Source organism: Arvicanthis niloticus, chromosome 5, assembly GCF_011762505.2.
Source record: "Arvicanthis niloticus isolate mArvNil1 chromosome 5, mArvNil1.pat.X, whole genome shotgun sequence".
NCBI lineage: Eukaryota > Metazoa > Chordata > Mammalia > Rodentia > Muridae > Arvicanthis > Arvicanthis niloticus.
The window spans coordinates 42,826,427-42,853,602 of record NC_047662.1 but is presented as its reverse complement, the minus strand read 5'-3'; the positions used below and the strand labels follow the sequence as shown (position 1 = coordinate 42,853,602).

General features: G+C 52.9%; 1 protein-coding gene across 3 annotated transcripts in view; it reads left to right on the top strand.

Moving 5' to 3' along the window:
- Glis1 (GLIS family zinc finger 1) overlaps positions 1-26,932 on the top strand; it is a 189,034-nt gene extending 162,102 nt beyond the window's left edge. For 2 of the 3 annotated variants that reach the window (XM_034502808.2, XM_076934528.1), the window contains exons 4-10: positions 7,716-7,877; positions 12,246-12,356; positions 15,031-15,163; positions 19,377-19,533; positions 23,611-23,786; positions 24,120-24,287; positions 26,452-26,932. In XM_034502808.2, the coding sequence (XP_034358699.1) occupies positions 7,716-7,877; positions 12,246-12,356; positions 15,031-15,163; positions 19,377-19,533; positions 23,611-23,786; positions 24,120-24,287; positions 26,452-26,609 (1,065 nt within the window). In that variant the 3' untranslated portion in view covers positions 26,610-26,932. The remainder of the gene's footprint in view (positions 1-7,715; positions 7,878-12,245; positions 12,357-15,030; positions 15,164-19,376; positions 19,534-23,610; positions 23,787-24,119; positions 24,288-26,451) is intronic. The other variant, XM_076934527.1, reaches the window with a different exon arrangement.
- The last annotated feature ends 244 nt before the right edge of the window (positions 26,933-27,176 follow it).

Genomic DNA, 27,176 nt, shown 5'->3' with positions numbered 1-27,176 from the left:
GGCATGTTGATGGAGAGAATGTCTAGGTCTTGGTGTGTATGTATGTGTGTGTTGGTGTCCTAGGTCTGTCTTTGACATACTGCTAGGTTGAGAGGAAAAGAGTCAGGTTTAGGGTATATATGTATGTGTGTCTGTTATTCTGGGTCTCTATCTGGTGGCCTGGTATGCATGTGTCAGAAAAAAAGCTATTTCTGTCTCCCCTCTCTTGGGGCCCTGGCCCCTAGCCAAGCCGCTCTGTATAGCCCATGTATAGACCTGAAAGGAGGCCATCTTGATCCTTGCTGGCTGACAAACAAGTCTCTAGGCCTCCCTCAACTACTAGGAATAGAAACCTGTTTCATTTGTGGACAAGGCTTTGGGTCCAAGATGGTCAATGTGGTCCTGGTAAGGAAAGGTTCAGGCACTGCATCCTCAGAACCCTCTTCCCAGGACAGGCATGACTCCTTTGTCCCCTCCTCCCCTGTCTTGCTCTGTGCCTGCCACTACCACAGTCTGCCAGCTTCTCTGGGTAGTTTCAAGGGCTCCTGGAACCTGTGTTAGCTAGAGAAGATTGCCACACTGGCCTTCCTGGGATGAGTGTGCCTCAAGGTGCAGAGCTCAGCAGAGAGGCGTGCCCAACCCCATCCTTAGTGAGCTCAAGGACTCTCACCTGCTCTGGGCCTCAGTCTCTACTTTTAATGGAGTCAGACACTCTGCCTACCTCATGGGATTGGGGAGACAGTGTTTAGGGAGTTTGGTCTGGTCGCAGGTATGTAGCAGTTTCTGCAGGGCAGAGTCCCCTACTGCATACAGCTACCTACTTATTCTTTGTGCCCAAAATTGGACTAGACTCTCCTCCAGATGCCTCATAGCCTAGAGGCAGAGCCCAGACCAGTGTCCTTCAGCCCCACATCCCCAAGCCTTCTATGTTTGTCTCTTCCCTTCATGTCTTGACCATCCCCCAGAGGACTGGCAAAGCCTGGGGCTCTGGAGAACCCTGTGAAAGCCACAAGGGGATCATAGGCTGGTACGCTCACTCAGGGCCAGCCTGAGTCTCTCCCAGGGTGAGGGGCTGAGGAGTGGCCCTCAATTCCCGGATGACTGGCCTTTAAAGCTGGCCAAGCACAGCATTGTTTGACATCTTGGAAAAGGATCTGGCACCGCACAGTTCTCCCATCTAAATCATTGTAAAGTAACTTAAAAGTTTGTACAAAAATGAGAAGTTGATCTCTGAATGGCCTGCCAGGCTATTGTAACCCAATATTTTTTACCCTTAAACCAGAAATGTGTTTGTTTAGAAGCAAGTCACTGGCAAATGCCAAATCTGGAGGCATTTCCTCCCTGCCCTGCCTCACGCCCCATTCTCCCAAACCTCTTCTTTATTCTCTGCATCCAGCTTCTTCATTAGAGCATGAGAAACTGGGCCTTCCTTCCTCTTGGGCCATGTGAGCCGCAGGGAGGAAGCTTGACATTCATTAGGCACCAACTGTGTGCCAGGTCCTACTCTGGTCTATCAACGTATTTACTCCTCAGAGCTATTTGTGGTGGTACCATTTAGAGAGGACAGGAATGGAATATGACTTGCCCAAATATATGGTCCTATGTGAGTTTACGCATGGTGTCGTCCTACACTTTATGTGCGAGGCATAGCCCTTGATTCTTCTCCAGGGGCCACAGAGAAAGACATCATCACCAGAGCCAACTGTGTCCGCCACCCAGAAGGTTCTCCTGCATGGTCTTATCCCTTACCCATGAGCGAAAGGCTCAGAAGGCAACTTGCTAAGAACTTAACCAGTCCTGCAGATTTTAAGCCTAACCCAGGGCCTGAGAGGTCCTGGGCTTTGACTAGCCCCGCTCCACACTCAGAACTGGAAGGGTCTTTGGGCTGGGCCTGGAGGGGAAGATGTTACCCCCTCCCTGGCTCCAGCAATGGCTCCCCTGTCTTTCATCTCCTGCCCTCCGTACTGTGAGCTGCACGCAGCAGTAATGGATTGCAGTGGACTTTTTTCAATTAGGCTGATTTTCCCCTGCCTGTTACTATAAAACTCCAGATGGTCCGGGGCTTCACGGTTCCCGGGGTATTTTCCCCCATTATTTTAATCTTCTTTCATAACGCACCCCACATGTGGGAACAGGGCCTTTCAAGACTCTGTGCTCTGTGGATCAGCCCCGCTCTCCCCTCCACTAGGCTTCCCGGGTTTCCCTTTCTGTGTGGCAGCACCACAGAGAGCAGGTCCCACCATCAGCCCGGGCCTGGATTTGCTGAGAATCAGAACCCATGTTGGGCCCAGTTTGTAATCACAGGAGTAACGACCTGGTTTAGGTCTTCTGTGAGTACCTCGGGGCACTGGGCTTAGAGTTTAGGGGTGTGCAGCTGTGTCAGTCAGACTCCAGGCCAGCTCTGATTGGCTATGTATGTTGACATCACCCTTCTGAACCTCACTTCTGTCATCTGCAGGGTGAGGCTGGGAAGTCACTTCCCCAGCAGGGTATATTGCCTTGATTCAGTGAAACAAACATACATAGCACTAGCCAGTGGTGGGTGTGTGGGGCATCGCCAGACACCTCGTATTTTGAGTTCACCCCAATCACTCTTGGGATGTATTTCAGGGTTGATAACCACCTATCTTGACATGTTTTGAGACTATTAGACATCCCAAGTAGTTTTTCCCCAAAAGTCACACTCTCTATCCCCATGAGTGTGAGCCTTTGCTTCAGGCTAGATGAACCAGGAGTATATCTGGTTTAGTTGAACAGCATGTTTAAGTTTACCCTGAACAAGAGGTTTCCATGGAGCTGCTGAAGGCCACTGATGGCATCAAGACCAGGCCCACAGGATGCTACATGCATGCTTTGGTTCACAAACAGCGCCCTCCCTGTGTGCCCAGGAAATATCTGGGCTCTTGACAGGTAAAATGAACTGACCTAAGAGCATTCCCTCAGGGTACATAGAGGATGGACTGGTACCACACTACACAAGATGCTGGCACACTGGTATGTAAGCTGATGGCTCTGTCAAGTATCACCAGGGCCAGATCATACTGACCAGAATGCAGGGTAAAAATGTATGTATAATAGCATGTGAGGGAGCCGAGCCCAGTTGTAGCAAGGAGGGATAAGGGCATCCTTATCTAGATGCTAAGTCCTCATTCTGGGTGCCACATGGGAGTGAACTGGGAAGAGGCAGGCAGCTCTGTAGTACCCAGGTTGAGTCATGCTGCAATGGGTGGAGAAAGTATGCAGAGGTGTTAGAGAGATGGTGCCTCTGTGGGCTACTGGCAGATTGGATGTTGAGGTTAATGAGAAGGAAACAGGTTCCTAGCTGAGCATCTGGGTAGAAAGGTGGTCCCATCAGCAGAAGCCAGGCTGGAGTACCCCAGATGAGCTGCCTGGTGTCATATTATCTATGGTAGTTATAACACAATAGTGTTCTGTAAAGTTTTTCAGGGTCAGAAATGCCAGAGCTCACTTGCTCACCGTGTGTGATCAGAGACAGCCCCTAGCTCCAGTTTCTGCTTTCCCTGATGCTGGCTCATTAGCTCTCTAGAACCCCAGTGCCCCTGCAGCTCCAGCTTCCAGTGCTTGTGCCTGCTCTCTCCCTGAGATGAATTCCCTCAGATGAATTTGACACCTCATTTGTCAAAACCCAGGCATCAGGGCTCAGCCCCTCAGGAAGGCTTTGGTAATCCCCAGCTCTGCAACTGGAAGACCCCCACATTCCACCCCTTAGAGCTCTCGGCAGCTACTGCTCTATATGGGACAGTAAGGCATCTGGGGCCTTTGTTGTTGGAAGATAGAGTATAGTGAGGGTATTAGCCAGGTGTGGGCTACAGAGGGTGAGGAGTAAGAAGAGGACTCGGTAGGGGGAAATGGGAGGACAGACAGACAGACACATACATGCACATGTGCACAAACAGCTCTATTAGAGGTGCAGCAGGCCAGAAACTGCCTCAGGCCAACTGCCACTTAACCTGGTCTGGGACCTTAAGCAGCAGTGACAGTGACAAGATCAGAACTTGCTGTGTTTTAGTTTGTTTAGGACTCCTATCCGGTAAGGTTAGTGGCATTCCCCTAGTTTACAGATAAACTGAGACCCATGGGGGAACTTGCCTGGGATCACTCCAGAAGTGAGCAGCCAATAGTTGGCAGGATAGTCTGTAGCAGAGGCCATATCTGTAATCAGTGTGCTCTGTGCCGCTGAGCCTCGGCCCCTCATCTGACGAGCCAGAGTTATACATACCCAGAAGGCCACGAGGACAGCATGCTGTGGCAGCACCAGGCCCATTGGAGCCAGGCACAAATGTTGACCCGATGGTCACTCCCAGCCTCTTCTCCGGCTCTGGCCTCATCTAACAGGCCACTCCCAGGACACAAACCCTTCCACCACAAACGCAAGTGGGGTTGGGAAGACTCCTAGGAGGTGAAGCCTAAGCAACAGAGGCATGCATTTGCTAAGGGGGGAAGGACCTTCGAGGCTTCGTGAACATATTAGAAAAGACCTTCCGGATGGAGACTCCTGGCAGGTTCTGAGTCATCTGTCCACAGCTGATGTGTGGGCTGTATGGGGTAGGAGAGACATTTGGGGCCATCCTGGAAGACATTAACATAGATCCTGGATTTCTGAAAAAATGTATACATTAAATTGTCAGAGTGGGAAGGGAAGACTTCCCAGGAGAGGTACCATCTGAACAAAGGCAAGGATGGGGAAACAGGTGTTCTGAAGCCCAGACAAGCATCCATAGATCCCTGGCGGGAAGGAGGTAAACTGATCCCCAGAGTTTAACAGACTCTTGCGAAGTAGAGAAATCACACAGCTGGGAGTTATTGGTCTCCTCCAGCAGCCTTTTCCCTAAACTAGTCAGCAACTGAAGGCCAAAGTGGATGCTGAGAAAAACCCTGATGCTGCCCAGGGTCCTTCATCACACAGGGGTGAACTTGGCACAAGGCTGTTGCTGGTGAGCAGGGAGACAATGCCACTGTCTATTCCACATTCAGGATTTCCTTTTGTTCTGATAAAGCAGCAGGCTCGTAACTAGAAACCCAGGTTGACCCAAGCAGCAGCATGTACTGTGACCCACTTGGTATCTAAGGGGCCATTGTCTCTGACCTTGTCCTCGGGGCTGTGCAGGAAGTTCTGCCATGGCCTCTGCTCTTGATGGAACTCAGTGGTCCTCTGTGACTGCAGCCGCTCTGCTCTGCCTCTTCTCCAAGTCCCACTTGCCACTAGCAGCCAAAGGTGGCTCCTTATGTGCATACCTGGCACCGTCCCCATTCCTCCCTCCCTGTCCCTTCTGATTCTCATAATTCATATATGACTCTGTCCCCCGAGTTCCCAGAGGGGGTGTCTGGCCCTGCCCCCAATTTCCAGAGTATACATCTGATCCATCCTGCCATGATCTCCACTGTCCCGAGTGTGAACTGTAAACTTGTCAGCTTGTCATCTGAGCTGCAGGGCAGCCTAACTCTGACTCCCTACACCACCCTCCCCCAGAATTCCCCAGGGCACAAGATATACAAGTACAGAGGGGCTCCATGGAGGACCTGTGCCATTTGTATGTGCTGGAGCCTCAGCCTACCCTGTGTGGCCACTGTCCTGTCAGCCCACTGGGCTATGCTGTCGTGGTGATGGGTTCCCAGGAGCATTGGTGGGATGAGGGAAGACATGAGTGCTGGTATGAGCAGGAGCTGTGCCTTCCACACCCTTCCTGTCTCTCCAAGCTTGAGACAGTCCTCACTCACTCTGAGACATCTCATGTATGGGTCCCAGGCTGGCTGAAGGGACCAGTCTGTGCTGCCACAGCCTACAGCTCTCTTGTTCTGACAGTTTGGCTATGATGTTTTCTGATGACATGTGTATCTCCTGTGTGGTCTTGTCCTCCTAGAGGGCAGTACCGATGTCTGAGTTCCCTTGACATCCTGGTTAACCCAGCGTAGGCTGGAGCTGCTTTATCTAAATGAATGTCCCCAAGCTAGAAATCACCAGGCATACGGAGCCTCCCTAGACTAAGCTGCCTACCCCTGTAGGGATAAGAACATAAGCCAGATGGATCACAGGATCTTAACTCTGCCCCTAGGCTTTTCCAGACATGCCCCAAACTTGCCATCAGGTACTGCACCTTTAAAGTCAGCAAAGACATTAAAGAATAGGTGGCAGCTTAGGGGAGAGGGAGATGACGGAACCTTCAGCAACGTCCTTTCCTTGAGGGGGAGCCTAGAGAAGGGGTGTAGGAGAACTGTTCTGGAGGCCTAGCCCTCAGGAAACATGGCCCTCTTTGTCCCTGGCTGCTTGCTATACTATAGCACAGGGGGACGTAGTGCCTAGGGCTGGAGTCATATCTGTTCTAACCTGGGTTAGGTGCTCATGGCTGGAGTGTCAGCCCTGGACTTGCAGGAGGCTCCATCTCTTCCTCCTCAGTAGTCACTGGACATCAGCAAGCATAGTCACTCTACCTAGGCTTTGACATCACATTTGGCCTGTACCACCTTTGCTGTGTCATGTGACCTTGGTGGGCAGGTCACTTCACTTTACCAATGTTTTTGAGAAGACACTGATGTCACGTGCTTCAGAGGTTTGTAACTAAACACCAGCACCATGCTGGAGCAATAGGTTCCAGCCACTATGGACCTCCGCCACACCCTGAAATGTACATAGCTGGAAGGCCAGCTGCCATGGACAGGCAGTAGGTGACACCACACCAAAGGCTGGAGTCTGCTGCTTTCCTCACCCAGCCAGCCAGCCTCTGAGTTGGACTTTGAAGCCTGAGCAGGGGGTGGTTGGATGGTGAGGTTGGATGATGACCTTCCTTGCTTAGGGACATGCGTGAACAAAAGCTGTACAGGAGGCCAGGCAGAGAGGCAGGCAGGTGGGAGAATGGCACAGGAATAGGATGCTAGGTGGCAGCTTTGTAAGGAGGGACCACTGGATTCTGTTGGTATGTCAGGGCTCTAGGGCAGCTGTCTGGAGACCAGGGCAGGAGGCAGAGAGGACGTACATAAGTCAAAGGTATGGAAGAGAGGACCAGGCTCAGCGGAGGCTGCAGGGACACGCAGTTGAGGCCATGGAGGATGGGCAGGGTGGGCAATGGCCACATACTCTTCTTCCTGTCCCCACTGTGACTCGTTTCTTCACACACTCACTGCCAGGAACCTGACAGCCGTACTGTCTCTGCTACGTGTCCAGTACCTAACAAGCAGCCTACTAGATGGTAGGCATAGGACAGCTAAATGACACGTGACCCAGTGACACTTCAGTGTACATGTGTGGTCACTGGTCTCACAGTAGCTATCAAAGATGGTACCCTTTGCCATTCATTGTCATCTTTGTATCGTCCCTGATGGATAGTCACAGCCTCACTTGGAGAGGTGCAGATACATCAAGAGTTCAGGGTACTCCAGAGCCTCTCAGGGATGGAGCCCTTCCACTCCAGGCTGGGCTTCCACTTTCTGGGGTCCCATGCTCAGACATACTGCCTTGGAGTTGCTAACTCAGGATGCAAAGCTGGCGCTTGTGTGGGTTGTTACTTCCAAGGTCAAAAGCAGAAAGGTCATCCTGTCCCACCCTAGCAATTTCTAAGTCCGGCCACTTAATTATCCCTGAACACTTCTCAGGGGCAGTGTTCTCAGAGGCTTAGGGAGGACAGCAGGTAGTTGAGCTGGGCCAGGTATGCATAGGGGTGCTGTTTCTATGTGGGTGGGCCCTCAGGGCTGAGGGCCTCCCTCATCAGCCTCTCCTGCAGTTCGAAGGCTGCAGTAAAGCCTTTTCCCGTCTGGAGAACCTGAAGATCCACCTGAGGAGCCACACAGGCGAGAAACCATACCTGTGCCAGCACCCGGGCTGCCAGAAGGCCTTCAGTAACTCCAGCGACCGTGCCAAGCACCAACGCACCCACCTCGACACGGTAGGTAGACCTGAATGTGGAGGTAGGGGTGGAGCAGGGCTACACACAGACCCCACTCTCCAGGCAGAGTCTCTGCCTGGACCTGCAGGCCCTGTCACACAGCGCAGGTAACTCAGGGCAGGAGTGTGTGGGGCGTGTTCTTTGTATTGTGGGATGACTAGTAGGTTCCCTTTCCACTAAGTAGATAGATTTTTTTTTCTATCGTCCTTCGGTTGTAGCAAACACAAATGACTTGGGTATGGCCATATGTCCTCAGTGAGGATGTAAGATGGGCAGACCAAACTTAACAAGGGCCAGTTGAGATTACGCTACTTGACCCATGGGTACCAGCCCAGGCCCCAGGGTCTTTATGGGAAAGTGGGTGCCCTCATTCACTTCCACATACTTTCTTTGGCAGGCCAGCTGCATCTGCATCCTGAGCAGGCCACTTGCTGCTCTCCCCCTCCTCACTTGGGGACAGTACATAGGCTATCTTTCTCCTTTAAGGAGCTGTAGTTGGTGACACATGAGAGCCAGCATCTTGCCACAGCAGCCTGAACATCCAGTGTTGTGTTTCTTCCCGCCTCCCTGCCCTTGCTTCTATGCCAGGTAGCAGAGACCCACAGCGCTGTCCCAGGTCGCTCCACACTTCCCCTATGTGAGTAAGGACATCAGAAGTTAACACAGCAGCACTTTCAGGTGTCGCTATACTGCCACCAGGGTCCCTGACCCATGTGACACAGGAGAGAAGTGGGTTAGGGGTCCTGTGCGTGCTCACGATTGCATGTCTGACTCTGGCAGAGGTGACAGACTCAGTCTTCATGCCAGTCTCACAGGGAGAGTGGCGTGTATCTTGGGAGGATCCCAACCGTGTGTACAGTACAAGGCTGGAGTCTGCTGGAAGAACACACGTTTGGACTTCAGAGCAGTTCTCTGCTGTGCTGCGTATGTTTGGGGAGATGGGATGGGGCTAGGCTCCACTCGATAGATCAACCTATCCCATTCAGTACATAGATGACAAAATGAGGGCCCGAGAGACTAACTGACCTATTAGCATACATTGAAAGCCATAAAACAGTAGAAGTCAAATCTAAGAAGACACACAGCCCTCCGATCTCAGCCCCGTGTCTCACAGCTGAGAACCCAGATTTAGAAAAGTGAGAGGAAAAATCACAGGAAACGTTGGAGCCAGGCCAGACCCTGGACCGTGCCCCCTCTCTCTTCCAGCCCCATAGTATGACATACCTGCCCCAGTTCAAGTGAAGCTGAGACCCAAGTCAGATCATTTCTGTATCAACGGCAGGCAAGGGGCAGAGCCAGATGCACAGTTGGCTGACTCTGAGTCCAGGGCTCTTTACTGGAAAAGCTTGAAGGGCTGTGTCTAAGCAGAAGGAACAGAATGGCAAGGAATAGTCCTGGTCCCCACCATTAGAGACTGTGCTGTCAGTGGCTGAGACCTGAAGTGAGCTTCCAAGCCTTTCTCCTCAGTCACCTTTTCAGCCGTGGGGTCCTTGGCGCTTGCCCTTGAGAGATGCAGCTTATACTGCAGCACCACCTACGTTTGTCTGAAGAAGCCACAAGGCACCCAACAGTGCCTCTGCCCAGGCCTGGGGAATGTCCCCATGGCCTCTCTAGTTTCCGGTTCCTTTCTTACCCCTGCCCTTACTGTATTTCTCATTGATGAGTGAACATAGCCCCTGAGGGTCAGGCTCACACAAGCCCACAGGGTTACCCTAGGCTTTCATCTGTCTAAGAAGTCTCTGATGGGTTTGGGGGACACCAAGCCCCACTCACACCCAGCTAGCTCTCTGCCTAGACAGCATGGGCAGCTCCTTCTTGCTGGACCATGTCCTAGCCTGCACCCCTCAAGTCAGCAGTGGGTCAGGCTCACACACAGGACCTTTCACAGAGACCCAGCCTCAGTCCCAGCTCTCCCTGGCATCAGAGAACACAGGGCCCATGGCAGGAAGGCAGTTCTCTGGACAGACTGGAGAAGGCAGGCTGCGGCTCTGATTTTGGCTCTGCCACTTGTCAGAAAGCTTGGAATGAGAACTCCCCCTTACTTCCTGTACCTCTGTTTTCTTAGTAGTAAGAGGTTTGCCTCTTGAGAATAGAGAGTACAGCTGAGGGGGCCGATAAGAGGCCTGCATGCAAACCAGGCAGCCCTTTCTTTCCTAGTCTGTTATATCAGCCAAAGCCTGCCACACCAGTGTGGGATTGGCCCTAGCAACCACTGTTCCAGTGTGGGCCTCAGTTTCCCCGTCAGCAGGATGGGGCCTCTGTTTATTTGATCGGACTGTTTGGAGGCTCTGAGAGAAGATAGTCCCCTAACAGAGAGGCACACACACCTGCTGGTGTGACATCTTCCATAGAACTAGAGCAGTTCTCATGGGTGGGTGTGGGGGTATGGGACTCAGAGGGAACCACAAGTGGCCAGTACTTAGCAGTGCTGTGCCCAGGAAGCCTTCAGAGACAGAACTGTCTCCCATGTCCAGGTCAGAGAGCTCTGTACAGACAAGGAAGAGTAGCCTTGTCAACAGGAATAACACAGCCCCAGTCTTGGAGCTTGTATGGGGATTCCGGGCCTAGGGTTTGGCTGGTAGCTTGGGATAGCCACGGGGTTTCCTGAGGGCTCAAGGGTGCTGGGCCCAAGGAATGTTCGAAACACGTCAAGCCCTGGAAAAACAAACACAAAGATGGGCCTTGTTGCCCCGTTTCCAAGCGAGTGTGCCTGCCACACAGAGCTGTTTGTTTGCTTTTTGACCAAAGCGTGTGGATTTGTATCAGCATTCCCAAGGGACAAGGCCTGGGGCCAGCCAGCTCAGGGCAGGGCAGGGCTCATGGGAGAGTGTTCTGGGGTTGGGTAGGGCCCCTCAGAAAGAACGTTGTGTGTGTGTGTGTGTGTGTGTGTGTGTGTGTTAGGGCCGAGGTCGGGTCTCATGTGAGGGGCTGTGTGAACGTGTGGGACTCGCATGCTGAAGCAGGTGGTGGGCAGTCCCAGGCAGGCCTCCCTTTCCCGCCCCTGCCTTCCTGTTGGCCTAGTCAGCTTCTCACCACTGTCTCTCTCTTTTTGTTGTTCTCCATTCTTTAACCTGGCAATCTCCGTGGCAGCTCCAAGGTATGGTTATGGTCATCTCTTTCTGCTTCTCCACACCCGGACGGTGGGCACCTCTCCCAGCTTCCCTGCAGGGGAAGAAATGCCTTGAGGCTTATGGGTAGCTCCACTTGGTGTGTCTGACTGGACATGCCGTCACTGGGGCTTACTCTAAGAGGTACCATTTCTTAAACACAGTCTTCCGTCCTCTGCAGTTCCAGGAGGCAGTCCACATGCTTCGAATAGGAAGCCCTGTGAACTTCATGCCTCAGTAGTATCTGGGAGCCCCAAGTACTGAAAGTCCCTGAGATGTGAGATACATGTAGGGCCGTAAGTTGCCCTTCGCTGGTCTTCTGGAGCCTGGGCAGATTAGATGGGTCCTTCACTGGGACTGCAGAGGGACAATGGGAAGACTGGCAGCACAGGTGGACAGTGTGGCCTGTGGGAATCTCAGGTCAATCCAGAAGACAGGATCTGAGCAAGGGTAAAGAGGAGGTGACATGGGTTGGGTGGGGTAAGAGGAGCATTGTGGGATACAAAGGAGGACAATGGTAGGAGGGGACCCCAGTCAGTGCCAGGCACTGACCCAGATCCTGACTATCAGAGGTCCATGGAGGGGTGCACAGAGGCAGGACCATGGTTGCACTGTGACAAGAGCTCTGGGACTTTGCATGGGAGGAGATTATGATCTGGGAGGCAGGGGAGAACCTGAGGCAGGAGTTTAAACAGAACCAAAGGACTGGCTTAGAGCCCCCTATTGGTCTTCAAGGGCAGCGGGATGGTCATAGGAAATGGTTTAGCTCATATGCATGCAGATAGCACAGCCTTCGGGGCCCCCCAGCTTGTGCTCTTTGAGGTGAATTCCCTCACCCCCAGTCATTGGAAGGAGGACCTTGCTTGTTGTGGCCATAGTACCACTTGGACCTGCCTAACAACAGTCATCCAGGCTGGCCCTGGGACATCCCCTCTTCCTCTCTTCATTCTCCTGCCCAGGACAACCTTTTGTATACCCCTGCTCCATGTACTGCTTCTGTGCAGCTGTGCTAGAAAGATCTATAGGGTTCAGTAAGTCCCCCTTTGCAGACAGGAACCAATTGGCCTGTACTCCCAACATGGTGGCAGAATGGGGACATGGCACCTCTCCTCCCCCAAACCACATGACCTCCCCTTATCTGTAGCCTTCAGATTGCAGCTTGCCCCTTATCTACTCACCCTTCCCATGGCAGGTCACATAAGGGACCTTTACCTTCAACAGTGGCCTCTTACCTATCCCTCACTCCCCTTTGATGTTACAGAAGCCATATGCTTGTCAGATCCCTGGCTGCTCCAAGCGCTACACGGACCCCAGCTCCCTCCGAAAGCATGTGAAGGCCCACTCAGCCAAAGAGCAGCAGGTGCGTAAGAAGGTAGGTGGCCACAAACACAGTACCATCTCTGCAGAAACCTCAAATCCCAGCCACTTGTCCAGCATCAGACCAAGTACCCCATGTCTGTGTGCACAGCTCTCTCTACACACATAAATACCCACTGCTCTTCCATCTGCCCATGTCTGCCTTCCACCCAGTATACCAGCCCACAACCCTGCCCCTATCACCCCAAGTCGATAGACATTCACCCACCAACCAACAACTTAGCCATGGCATTGATACTCAGCCCTGGGCTAGGCATTGCAAGTATAAAACAAAAGACGTGGTACCCATTTCCAGTGCTGTGAGGCAGACAAGAGGAGGCTCCTTGCCTTATGTTAATGATGACAACAGGGAGGTCATCTCTGACACAGATAAAGGGCTTTGGCCCATCTGCATGAGAACAGAAAGGTCTCAGGAAAAAAGCACCAGGAACCACAAAGGGGAGGGGTGTGACCTCTGGTCCCACCTGCAAAGTCTGCCACTACTAGCTTGGTGGCCCTTATGTTTCTGTGTTTCCTGCTCCTCGGTTCCTGGCTGGGCCATGGTTGCTGGTGAGGACTGAGTGACGGGGCACAGATTCACAAACACAGAAGGGGAGGACACTGCCATGAGTGCGAGCAGCTGAGTCAGGTAAGGCTCATGCAGAACCAGTGTACTCTATACACAGATGGGCAGTCCCACATGCTGGAAGCCCTGCCTAAGCTGAGCTGTGTCCAGCAGACATTCAGTGCCATCAGGGGTGGGAGGGATGACATAGCCTTGAGATGCCTCTGGGGCTGTGTGGAGACGTTTAGAGTGAAATGGAAGGTGCGAGAGCTCTACACCGGGAGCAAGGGAGAGAGTGGAAATGTCCCAGGATAAAATGATGGAGGCCTGGGCTGGGAACTGGGGGGCATCAGGACCCCAGGGGACACATTGATGGTAGACAAGCTGCTAACCCAGTGGCTCAACTCAGTGTATGTACTATACATGTCATCCTGCAAGTGGACCCTTGCTTATGTCCATTTCAGAGACGTGATAACTGAGTCTCAGGGTGTTAATGAAGTAGCCCAGTCACACAGCCCAGAACAGACAGCTGGAGTGCCAGATCCTGACACTGCCCTCTACAGAGGGGCCTCAGGGCAGCAAGGGATGGCTCGGGCTTCCATAGGCTGGAACTAGGTGCCAAGGAGGCTGCTGTCCCCAGCACACTGGTGCCTAAGGACCAGAATCCTGCCCTGGTTTTCCCAGGCCTGTGCTTGGCTCACATTGAGCCCCCAGGGACCTGGGCTGCAGATCTGCAAACTTCCCAACAATAAGCATCCGTTAGAGCCATCGGGGATGATGGATCTCTCTGGGTAAGGCGACCCTTGTATTATGACAAGCCCTTGGCAGCCCTGCTGCATTTTGGAGAGAATTAGAAATGCTTTTCTTCCTTAATTCTCCTCTCCTGCTGTTCCTAATCCAATCGACATTGCGGTCTGCAAGAACATGCCTTGGCCCTCTTTTGCCAGAAAATTCATTTACATGGAAAACAGCTGCTGGGTCAGGCGCTGAGAGCCCAGTGTGAGACTGGCGTTGCCTCCCTCCACCTGGGAAGGTGGTAAGCCCCTGGGGCCTGCCTCTCAGCTGCCCGAGAACACTGGCAAGGCTCTGGCTTCCTCAGTACCTGTTTTGACCCGGTATAGTGATCATTTGGACAGAGCCTTGACTCTTGACTGAGCTTTGGGATTCCTCTGGAGAAGGGTCACCCTCCATGCAGGTGCCTGTCCTCTTGTCACCCCATGTCTTGAGAGCTCCACCCTGTCTGTTTTAGCTCCACCTGGAGAAGTATAGATAGATACTCCAAGGTGTTCCAGGTGTGGTTGACCTGGTCCCAGCCAAGCGTCACTGCTAGCCAGACAGCTCTGGTCCACACAGCAATCCACTGGGCCACTACTGTGACCCTGTAGGAGTCCTGCAGCTGGAGCCCAGCCAACCCTACCCACAGTGCTTCACAAATCATCTTCTCACTCATCGCCTCACTACCAGCCTTGGCTGCAATGGTAAAGGCAGTCACTGCTGCAGAATACAGGCAAGGTGTGTGAGACCCAGAGCAGTTATTTATCCACCAACACACAGGGAGTAAGAGGTGGCATGGAGCTGGGGACCAACCCTGGATTCTTTCCATTGTCCCTGATAGTGACAGGGAAGATGGACGGAGAGATGGGTGAAGGGACAGTTGCTAAGCAACATCACTCCTACCACCACAGGTTGTCCTGATGAGAGCTGCACAGGCTCACTAGTTGCCCTTGACCATCCCTCCCAGGTTATGCTGAGGCCACACCTCTAAAGCTGACCCCTCAGAGACCACAAGGAGACCCTTCCCAAGAGACACAGGACCCCGACTCGAGCTTGAGAGGCTTCCCTCCCTTCTAACCTGGTTCAGTGGGCTAAAGGTATGCCCAGCCTTTCTGGCGTTGCTTCCTCCTGGGAACAGCCTCTAGTAAAATTCTTGCACATCAAATCCTGTGCTGATGTCTCTTCTCAGAAAGTCCTTATAGTGTCCGTTAGCCCACTTTCCCCGTGAGGACATCAGTACCGCAAAGACGGCCCTGCCTAAGGCTGCTGCCTATCCAGCCTTGTCCCCTGAAGCCAGGGGTGCTGTGGGTGGTGACCTGACACCCACCCTTTCTCACCTCTTGCCTCCCAGCTGCACACGGGCGCCGATCCAGAGGCTGACGTTCTGTCCGAGTGTCTGGCACTGCAGCAGCTCCAAGCATCCACACCTCTGCCGACCAGCAGAGGGAAGAGCAGCCAAACCCTGAGCCAGGAGCTACTCTCAGGTATGTTCGCCTGAGGCAGGGCCAGGGCAGTGGGCCCTTTCTCTGCCAAGCATTCCTCAGGAGGACTCCGGCACAGTATGGGCCCCAAGGGCACATGGGTAAGACTTGTTGCAGGGTTCGATGTCTCCTGAACTCCATTGCTTCTGCCCACCTCCCCTCCCTGCACTTTCAGGTTGTCTTCTCACAACTCTTCCATGTAGGCAGATGCTCATGATAACCCCCCATTGCCATAAGATGGCGCCCACTCCCCCTTAGTCTGATGGGGGCCTCCTGGATGCACTCTGAGCACCTATCTGTCCTTACTTCAGTAAGCCCTCTTCCCCTCTTCCTTCACCATGATGGCTCTTACCCTGCTCTCAGAACCTGCCTCCTTATCCCCTTCTTTTGGAAGTCTTCCTTGGGGCTATCAGTTTCCCTTCTGCCCCCAGCCAGCCTGTGGTAGGGAACTCCTGGAGAAAGCCTGAGTCTGCCTCATCCCCGAGTCAGCAGCACCCAGCTTGGGACACATGCAGAACCAGGCTTGGGGGACATGTGGCCCTGTCTGAAATACTGTGAAAAGAATCTACCCCTCTGAGTGTAAGCCAGTTCTTCCTTGTGGCACGTCTACCTACGACTCATCCATAATGAGGCACTCCAAGAAGCAAGCACCCGACCAGCCCCAATCTGCACTTGAGGTCTTGCTCAGTGCTCAGACTCCTTCAGAAGAGAAAGCTGAGGCGTTGAGAGGGGTGGGCAGCTTAGCCAAAAGCACAGCCTACTCATTGCTGAGCTCTGTGGCCCAGCATAGGGCTCTCTGGGCCTGACCCTAAAGGCCCATGTGGGCAACACTTATAGCCAGTGGTCCAGCAAGAACAGCAGCTGCTGGCTGCAGGGCATACTCAGGACATGGCAAGAGTTCTGGCTTCATGGCTTGGGAACACTGCCCAGCTGTGGGCAGCATGGCCTTTAGATTCAGTGGGAGGTTCTTGGGCTGTGCCTTCCACCCCTGAGGAAACCACAGCCTCAGAGCAGAGAGCTCAGTTGCCCTCTGGGATTTCTTGAATTACTCCAACCATTTAAAGTATTTTTTATTTTCTAATTATATTCTTTCCCCCAACACTGAAGTAGTATCGGACTTTAAAACATGTCAGGGCCCTCACCAGACAGCCTTGGAAGAACAGGTTTTCATCCATCTGCAGATCTGTGGTCCTACTGTGTGTGGATGCCTCAAGGTACATACAAGGAGAAGGGATGCACACACCCCAGCTAGGTACCCAAATCCCAAAACTGCAGGTCTAGATGGGTCAGGAAGGAGCTTATTCTCTATTGCTGGGACCCCAAACTGAGGACTCCAGAGAGGGGCTCACTGATGGGGGCATAGCTGCCTGGGGCCCTGGCTCCCACAGCCCCCATGTGCCTACCTTGAGAGAACTCACCAGGCAAAAAGAGCTAACCCATCTAGATCAGCAGCAGCGGGTCAGCCCAGGAGCCTCTTTGTCCTCACAGAGGGTCAGGGACTGCAGTAATTGTCTCTCTTAGCAGATGGCATCTTATCCAGTCCCCAGCTACAAGGTACATTACTGAGAAACAAACCCGCCAACATACTCTCAGGTGGAAGGCCTCTGGCTGGTATCATGCCTGCCTGCCTGCTGCCTAGTATAAATGAGATCAAGTCTTCCTCAGTGCCCCTCCTGTGCCTGCTGTAAGGACAAAGCTGAAAATGCACCCCGATGGCTATTCGGGACCTATAGCTGCTTCCCACTGCTCGCTTCGCTTGGGGGCTGCCTCCCTGAGCCCAGACTGTGTCCCTGAGGCCTTGCTCTTCGTTGAATGTCTCCTACAGCTCTGTCAAGGCCATCTCACACAGTTCTTCATACCTGCTATGGTACCGGCCTTGGCTCACCAACCCAGCAAGAAGCAGGAAGGATAGTCTGCCGGGCGCTCCCTGGGGCTGGGCTGCACACAGACGCCTAAGGCACAGTTGAGAACAGATGTTGGGCCAGAGGTTAAGTGCTCATGGCTGATGATTGATGTTGCTGCCTTACAGACCAAAATGGTGTGGTCTGGGGAGGCTACAGCCCAGTCCCTACCTGATCTTCCATCCCATCCACTGTCCATGTGCGCGTTCCGTCACTGCCATGCATCTATCTGGGACAGTAAAGACAAGAGCATCAGCTAGGACAGTAACAAAGGCAGGGGACAGATTCTAGGAGGAGCAGAAGAGTCCAAAACTGAGGGGGTGAGGGAGCGATGATGTAAGCTTGTCACTGCCTGATTGGGAGGGGACACTTACCTAGCAGGCATGTCTTCAGCCCCCTGAGGGTGCCATGACAAGTAGTGAGGATGTGAGAAGTGGGTGTCAGCATGGTGGAGGGACCTATCAGCCTTCCCAGCTGTCAGGACCTCAAAATTGATTCAAGATGGCAGGCAAGGGGGTACTGAGGAGAGCGCAAAGCAGAGCAAGCTAAGCAACAGTAGACCATGCTGCTCCTACGGTCTTCCCTTCCAGGTACCACCTGACCAAGGCAGGAGGATGCATGGCCAGGACAGGCAGCAGTGGGTGGGCAGCACTGCTAACCCTGGCAGTAGGGGTCTTAAGGCACAGAGGCAGCACTGGAGAGGACAGCCACAGGGTGCTCGGTGGCTGCCCGGAGTCTGGGTGTCTTGATAGCTGGTTACAATGCCTGCAGCAGAGCCAAGATCCTTCTTGGACACTTTAGACCCCAGCTCAGCTGAAGCCTCTGCCTCAAATAGGCAGCCTCTCCGTTTGGAGCGTGATGTGTAGGAGTCTGAGTTTCTAAACTGTCAGATTAGGCATACGGAGAAACTTGGTACATAGATACCATAGTTACTAACCATGATGGCCTAATAATGGGGCTTTTCTTAGTGCTAGCTAGCCACAGTCATCTTGGGGTCTTCAAGGCAGAGTGCTGCTATCCCATAGTGGCAGCTTAAAGGCCTTGGAGCCACTTTATCATAGCTCCTTGACGCCGCCTCAGGCCTGTGGCCCCGCCTCACTGAATGCCCTGATAATAGCCTCCTGTAGGTTCTGGTCAGAAAGTCTGGTCTAGGATGAGATAGCCTTAGAATACTAAGCAGCTGAGCTCACCCTGAAAGAAACCTGGGTATTCCCAGGTTAGACCTTAAGTGGTCTTAAAAAACTTTAGGTGTGAGCTCCTGTCCCCAACACCCTTACAACTAGAACATTTAAGAAGTAATAGCCAGCAGGGGGAGACTGGCCAGCCAGTGGACACTGCACCAGCACTGCTGAACGCATAAGGGAAAGTCCTTGTCACCTTGATGAAGAATCCATGTTCTTGGTCTCAAGAACATTAGTATTTCCATTCAAATAAGCATACTAGGTTAACGAGAGGGCAAAGCTGGTCCTATCAGTTTTCAGGTGACGTAGGGGTCATCTGAAACCTTCTACCCTGGAGCTGGCAATGTGACTCAGTGATAGAGGTCTTGCCTAGCATGCATGGGGACCTAGATATTATCTCCAGCACCACAAGATAAAGTGCAGGCCTTGTGCCCGGAAGAGGGGCCATCCTCTCCTGACAGGGGCTCCTTGGCAATACTGCTCTCTATGGTCCCCAGACCCTCAGCTGGAACTCTGGACCAACATGTGACTCTGACCTAGAGCTGCTGGTCTGTTAGCCCAACTGTGTGACTCCCACGTAGGACTGTCACGTAGGATACACAGCCTGGATAACTCTCCATAGTAGGCCTTCTAGGAGCCTCCAGAGTCAGCCTGTCCAGGCCAGCTATTCAGCCATTCCTCTGCAGATGGTCATGGTAGAGTCCCAGGCTCTGCCTGCCTGCCTGTGTCTGCAGAGGCAAGGTTTAGTTTATGCAAGTGAAGCCCTGCTGTCAGAAGGTTCTACCGAAGCCCTGAGCTTCTCTCTCCATTTTAAGGTCCCCCCTGCTTCTGAAGATACAGAGCCATGCCCTGCTTTTCCACAATAGCCCCATGGAGATCTGAAGCAGCTCACTCCAAACAAGTTTCCCACACCACACCTCTGACAGTCCTCCACCATTATCTCTGTCATTGCCATTGCAGTTGAGGTGTCATCCCCCACCTCAACTCTGTCAGCCACAATCTTGTCTGCCATCACCGCTCTTGGTGGAGTGTCCTTCTTGTCATTCTCTCTATAAGCAGACAGTCATGGCTCCTGAGATGGTCTTACCCTTACAAGTGACCAAAGCCCAGTAACATGTGTTTGGTTCCTTGCAGGTGTGTATCCTGGCTCCGTCACCCCACAAAATGGGCTTGCTTCAGGCATCCTGTCCCCCTCCCATGACATCCCTTCCAGGCACCACCCACTGGAGGTCACCACTGGTTCCCACCACCACCTGTCCCCTCTACCCACAGCTGAGAGCACCAGGGATGGGTATGTATGGCAAGCCAGTCATCAGGGGCCATACCTGAGCACTTGTGTGGGAGGTGGGCAGGCAGGTAAGCCACACACAATCCGTTGTGACTGATGACAGCAGCCTACGTTTATGCATCACTGATTGGGGCCTGTGTTCTGTACCACCTTCTGTGTAAGATGTTGGTGACTCCCAGGGACACCCCTACCACCAGAGGCAGACGTATTGGTACTCAGTCTTCTAGCCACCCACATCCTCCCTTCAGAAGCCTCTGAGAAAATTCTGCTGCAACCAGGCTCTCACGGGTACTCCTCCAGCATCTATCTCCCTGGCTCTTTGGACATTTGATACCAGACTTTCCACAGAGAGGCCGACCTGGGTCCCGTTGAAAGCCTAGGAGCCTTCCACAGGGTCACTGTCTTCAGTGTGCTCCTTGCCCTATTGGCTGGCTCTGGGAACATGCTGCTGTCCTCCTACATGATCAGAGGGTGTCCCAGTCCCCAACACCCACCTACTTAGTTTATTACCAGTAGTGACTTGCTTGAATTGGTTGCTCCAGGTATGGCTGGCCCCAGCAACTTCCTCCTTCCATGCCCTCCCTCCCCAAGGCTGCATAGCCTTGACCACTGTACGCCTAGGATCAGTCTGGCTTTATTACCACATCTGTGGCTCGCTGCTCCTCCCTGGGCCCTCTTGCCATTCATTCATCTGTTCTTTCCTGATCCCAGTGAGCGGCTGCCCAGCCCCAGTGCTGGGCCAGTGCTGGCTTTGTGGGAAGAGATGCTGCACAGTATGGGAGAGGAGCAGAAAGGGCTGCGGAGGCCCAGAAAGGAAGCTGGTGGGCCACATGGGCTGCCTACAGGGGCCGTGCTAAGCCAGGATCCAGGGGCAGGTGGGCAGGGATGGAAAAGAGCAGCGTGGACAAAGACAGGCATGGTGAGAACTGAGATGTGCTGGGATGGAGAGGGGCCGTGATGTGAGACCCTGAGCTGGAGAGAGGCTGCCAGAACCAGACAGAAAGCCAGTGATAGAGGTATCCTAAAGGTTAGGCCAGGCCAGTGGCATGGTGAGGGGCAGCAGAGGGCTTGGGATAAGAGATGGCAGCCTGAGTTAAGGCTGGGCAGTTATGGAGAGAACCCAGATAGCAGTTGGCACAGGCTTGATCCCGGCTAGGCGAGAGGAACCCAACATTTTAGGCTCTCGCTGAACCTCTGTCTCTTCCTCTGTAAAAGGCAATAAAAGGCTCTTCTCCAGGAACGTGGTGAGGACCACCCACCCGTGCCTGGCGTTGCTTGTGTCACCTGGGACAGGTCCCCTCCCTAGTCTCCCCTGACCTTTCTGTCCTCATCTCAGGCCACCTGCTTAGCCAGTGGCCAGCCTCAACTAAGACATTAAAGCAGAGGCCTGGGCGGGTGGCTTGGCCTCATTCATCACCCGCCTGCCGCCGGCATAAGTACCCATCAGGAATGCCTACAGGGAGAGGCAGAGTGATGACAAGACAGGACCGGAGCCCACCCGCCCACCCTGGCCTGCAGAGTGGCGAGAGCTGTCCCCAGCCGCCAGGCGCCCGGGTTCCGGATGCCTGCTGGAGAGAAAGGCCCCATGGCTGACACAGCCTGGGGCTGGCCTGAATGGGTTTCTTTTTCAGCCCCAGAGGAGAGATGGGCGGGAAGGCCTTCAGCTTCCCCTGCTTGCCAAAATCAACAAGGACTGGCCACTCGGGGCTCCCCAGCGGTTTGCTGGGACGTTTAAATAGCTTGACAGAATTATCTGATTCACTCGAAAATATGCTAAGAGGGCCTGACTTCATGACCAAATGTATTTACCCTGGCTCAGAGGAGACACCAAATTTGGTGGGTTTCTTTCCCAGCCTTGCACAAGGAAGGTATGGAGCCCTGGGGCTACCAGCCAGGTCCAAGGTAACTTATATAGGCTTCACCCGAGCCTCAAGCATGCATTTGGAGTTACTTGCCTGGTTCCAGAGAGGTACCTGGCTCCAGGTGACTTTCTTGCCATTGGAGTGGTGTGGACCAGCCTGTGTGTTGGCTCTGCGCAGTTGCATTCTGTTTAATTTCACGGGCTGTGAAGGCGGCAAAGCAGAATTTATGGTGGGTCTAGACAGAGAAAATAAACCTTGAAGTCGCACATGCTTCCCCCAGACCCAGGCTTGCTTCTGCATTGTACTTCATCAGTGGGTTTAGAGAGCTACTTTGTGGCAGGGCATGTTGGCCATGCACCTGAAAATAAGCACTCAGAACACTGAGGCAGGAGGATGGTAAGTTTAAGGGCAGTCTGGGCTAAACAGTAAGACTCTGTGTCAAAAAGAACCTGTTTGTGGATATTGGTGATTGTTTGGCACATGCCAGGCACCTTTGTGGGCTCTGGTTATGCAGAAGATCATGGCTGGACCTCCCTGCAAGGCACAGCTGGGTTTTAGATACTCTGATGAGGAGGGGGACAAGCCAGACACCACACAGTTATGAAGGAAAGAACTTCTTATCTACCATGTCTTGACATCCACCAGGAGAATGTGGCCCGGCCTTTGAAGTTGGCAGTGCACAGAGGGAGACCCTGTCTCCCATGGTATGGAAACATTAATAGTTGGAAAGGTTAAACCCAGAGAGTCAATGAGGACTTGGCTCTTGAACTTCAGACAGTGACATCTCAAGTGGGTGGAAGATGGCAGTGTACTGGCAAGACTGTAGGAGCAGGCTGCCAGTGTGTCCCTAAGATCTGCCACCCAGTCCTACTTATCCAGAGTGGGCCTGGTGAATCTAACTTCTAGTAAGAGGGTGAGGATAATATGCCTTGCTTGACAAGGTAGCCTAGAGTCCAGCCTGGGTCCTGAATTTACTGTCTGCTTTACTATAGACTAGCAGTTCTCAACCTTCCTAGTGCTGCGACACCCCCCCATCATAAAGTTACCATGTTGCTACCTCATAACTGTAAGTTTTGCTCCTGCTATGAATTATAATGTAAATATCTGATATGCAATCTCTTGGAGTCATGACCCACAGGTTGAGAACCATCGATATAGACGGTCCAGGAAATGCCATGAGTCAAACTGAAGCCTTGGGGACCTGGCTACTGTTCTCACCCCCTCTGCAGTGCATGCATGCACTGTCAGGCTATAAGCCTGAGCATGGGTTCAGAGTCCCTAAGCCCAAAATCCTGTAAGCAGAACTCAGGTTAGGATGGAAACCTGAGTTGGGAGCCTGGCTTGTAAGAATTGCAGTGAAGTCAGGGAGCACGGCTTCAACATGGCTGCGTTCAAGGCACCCTGCATCTCTCTGAAGGCCTGCATTTTTAGCTCACAAGAGCAAAGAGCACGGGCTTGAACCTGGATCCCTTAAGTTACGTTGAATGTAGGTGGTAACCCTCCCATCACAGAAGCCGAACAATAGGAGACACAGCAGGAATGTAGGAGAGGCTCTCAGAAATACACTGCACAGTGCAGTAAGACGCTAGCCTGCGGCATGTCAGGTGCACCAGCTACTTTTTCTTCCCATTGCAGCATTTATCAATGGGGACGTGTGCATATTGTGCTGGGTCATTTGCTTACATGGTTTTGATTATACTCTCATCAAAACCTGTGAGACCAATGCCTTGTGGCCATGGGGACAGAAAGCCTTGTGCAGTTTCTCTGAACCTTGCTTTCCTGAACTAAAAAAGGGACTGAATGAATCAGACTTCAGATGGTCTGTTCCACCCCTCATCCAGAATGCCATAGTGGCACTCAACTGGAGGGCTGGTTGCCAGCAGGGGTGGATGGTATTTAACCCATGGTAGTGACGGCTGCAGCATGTCAGGTAAACACAGCACCCTGCAGGAAAACTGAAGCTCCCAGCATCCCAAGGTCTGTGTCTGGTGGAAACTGCCAGAAGTTTAAACTCTGGTCTGTGGATTTCTGAGGCCATAGACATCTCTGTTCCTTGTTTACTGGCAGACCTGAGTACTGAGTTCTCAACTAAACTATAGCTGTAGCAGGAGGCTCACAGACATGGTCATGGCACTGTAAATTAGAGCAGGTGCTGAGGCCCTGGGTTGTGCCTCTGTCCTGGCTGCTCTGAAGTCATATGGTACTCTATTCTCTCCAGCCTGGGACCTGGTCTCCTTTCACCTATGGTCAGCCCACTGAAGGGGCTTGGTCCCCCACCGCTGCCACCAGCCTCCCAGAGTCAGTCTCCAGGGGGACAGTCATTCTCCACGGTCCCTAGCAAGCCTACCTACCCATCCTTCCAAAGCCCACCACCACCTCTGCCCAGCCCCCAAGGTAAGCCTCATTCAACCCCTTGTGACCCAAAGGACTGACACAGGGCCTGGGGGAGGCAGGTTGGGTTCCAAGGACCACATTGGTCTCCTGCCTTAATGATAGGTAGGAGAGGCCTGCTGGTTGGAGGAAGACTGGGTGAGTGTGGTGGTTATGGGAGGCGGAGGGCCAATCATCCCTCTGTGTGTCTCCAGTATCAACCACAGACTTTAGCAGACCACCTTCCTGTGCTCTCTCCTCATTCCCACCCTCAATGCCTGGACTGGACAAGGGGGCTGATCCCTCAATGACCCGGGTGCTTCTGTCTATCACCGCCATCCCTGCCTCCTCTTGCAGGCTACCAAGGCAGTTTCCATTCCATCCAGAACTGCTTCCCCTACACTGACTGCTACCGGACCACTGAGCCAGCAGCCTCTAGGGATGGACTGGTGGGTGATGCCCACGGTTTCAACCCCTTGCGACCCAACACCTACTCCAGCCTCAGCGCACCTTTATCTGCCCCAGGTAAGCTTCCCAACACCTCCCTTCCCTGAAGCCCATTTGGACTTTGTCCACTGCCTCATGTCTGTCTAACAGCCCTATGTGATAAGGCTTCCCATGTAGAGATAGAAGCAGAAGCCTGGAGAAGCACAGTCTCCCTGAGCTAGGGTACACCCTTGCTAGAATGACTGAGTTCATGACATAGCTTTGCCCAGCTGTATCTAAATGCCGTCAGTCCCTAGATTCTCTGAATTAGACTGGGACTTATGGTCCTGATGGTGTTTCATACTGGGTGTTAATTAGGCACTTGCTGAGTTCTGGCTCAGCACAGCCTTGAACTCTACAGATACAGCTGATCCCTGCTTCACAGGAGAAAAACAGGAAGAGGTGGGGCCTGGGGCATGCCTGTTCCCTGCAGGACCAGGGGTCTGAGAGTGCAGGGGATGGGAAACCTGATGCTCTAGCCCTGTTAGGTACAGAGAGCTGTGGACAGGGAGGGCTGCATGTTGCCCAGAGCTGGAATCAGGCTCTATCCAGAAGGCAGAGCAGAACTCTGGGCAGCCTGTTGATGGGTAGCTCCTCCTTCTGAATTAACTAAGCCAACCCCTGCCCAAGTCAGCCCCAGGGTCCAGATCTAGTGAAGACCCTAAGGCTCAGACCAAGGAGAAGCTGAGGCCCTATAGAGGGCTCTTGAATAGCATGTGAGCAGCACAGTGGAGAACAGAAACCCAGACACTGGACGCGGGACCAGGCAGGGAGGCCACCAGTAAACACAGACCTGTGGCTCCATCATCATTGGGGCCTTGGCTGTGTGTGGGCTCTGTGTCTGTGTTCTCCCTTGCCATTTTGTGGAGCACATCTGCATACATGTAGGGCTGGCCCAGGTGGTTCCGGGCACTTTGAGGAACACCCATGGCACATGCGTGTATTCTTATGGTGTACTGATGTTTACATACCTCTCTCACATTGTTACCTGAGACTCACATCTGACTCCACAGACATGCACACATGACACACATGCACACATGTGACACACATGCACACATGTGACACACATGCACACATGCACACATGTGCTCATCAAGCTTCAGATGCTATGCTTGGATGTATGTGGACCAGTATTTGAGTGCAGTGACCATGCATCTGTGGGTAGATATGGCCCACATATACACATGACAGGGCTGTGTGCAGGCCACCTCTGGGTTAGGTACCAACTCTGTGCTTATACTGTTGGTTGTCACCATCCAGTGCTCCCATCCCCAACTCTGGGGGGATATATTAACTCAGCAGTCTGACATTAGTACAGAGAGGGACCTCTTCCAATCTGTCCCCAGCACCTGTTCCAACTGTATTTGACTGTCTCACTGTTAGCCACCTCCCATAAAAATGTTAGTAGTCCCAGGATGAACACAAATATATGGGCCAAAAGGTTTCAGGACAGTTCACCCCATACCCATTTTATAGATGTGGGAGACTGAGACCCACTAACCAAAGCCACATAGAATCATGACAGCAGTTCAGGGTCAGGACATTGGATAGGATGATCCTTTCAGGTCTCTGCTTCAAGGTAAGAACCCTGAGCAGTGACCTCACTGTGGAAGCAACATGTCCTCCAGAAAGGCCAGGTGTCCCTAGAGCCAAGTGGACTTGCATTTAAGTGCCAGCCCCCTACTTGCTAGCAGTATGACCTTAGACATCTGCCCATCTCTGAGCCCACTCTTTCATTATAAAGGTAGTGAGTCCCATGTTACAAAACTGCTGTGAAGTTAACTTAATTGGGCTTAATGATCACTTACTAAGTTGCAGTAATGCTGGCTCCCCTCTTGATGCATCGTGAGTCTGGTGGGGGGACCTAGAAGAATGGGGAGCTGAGTTCCTTCTACCAAGGGGGACCAACCTCTAAGAGTAGGAGCTACGATGCCCCCACCTTCTCCATCCCTTCCCCCACCTCTTCTCTCCCTCATTCTCTCCCTCTCTCCCTCCCTCCATCCATACCACAATCGAAGACTGGGGAAGTGTGTGCCAAGCCAGTCTGCCTGTCTTCCCAGCTCCCCTGGACTTTTTGGAGTGCAAGACCCCATGTCTTCTCTCCACCCAGGTCACCAGCACCCCCATCTGTAGAATGAGTCACATAGCCCAGCCTCGGCCCCCCCCCCCCCCACTCTGACACTCTGCTCTCTGCCCACAGGCTACGAGGCCCTGGCAGAAACTCCGTGTCCCCCAGCTCTGCAGCCACAGCCATCTGAAGACCTGGTACCCAGTGGTCCCGAAGACTGTGGCTTCTTCCCCAATGGGGCCTTTGACCACTGCCTGAGTCACATCCCGTCCATCTACACTGACACCTGAAGGAAGGGGTGCTGCGATGCCTGCCTGCCCAGCTCCTGACACTACTTCACCTGCAATCCATGGTGCTATCCATCCGCCATGGTGCTTCCCACAAGAGGCCACACCACAGGGGCACTTCCCTACCTGGAGGGCTATCTGGTCTCAGAGCTGCCTGCCAGGAACTGTGGCCCTCTGACAGTTCCTTGACTGTATCTTCCTCTCTCTCCCTAAGGTTCTCAAATCACGGACCTCGTGTATATACAATGTACAGAACCTCTTTCCCACATCCCTGCAAGTTTTATATTTTTGGTTTTACAAGAAAACATTAAAAACTGGAAACTAGACATGAAGGCTTGGTTCTACTTTGGGATTCAGCCTCAGAAGATCCAAGGGAAGTGCAATGAAGAGCCCAGTGCCCAGGAGGCCCTGGGTACAGCTCTGGGGATGGAAACCTTCTTCTCCAATCCTATACAGCGGTCCTTACAGACCCCAGGCCAGTCACAGGCAGCAAGCTAGGCAGAGATAGTCCCAAAGAAGAAGAGCAGAAAGTCTGGAAGGTACTCAGAGACAGACAGACACACACACACA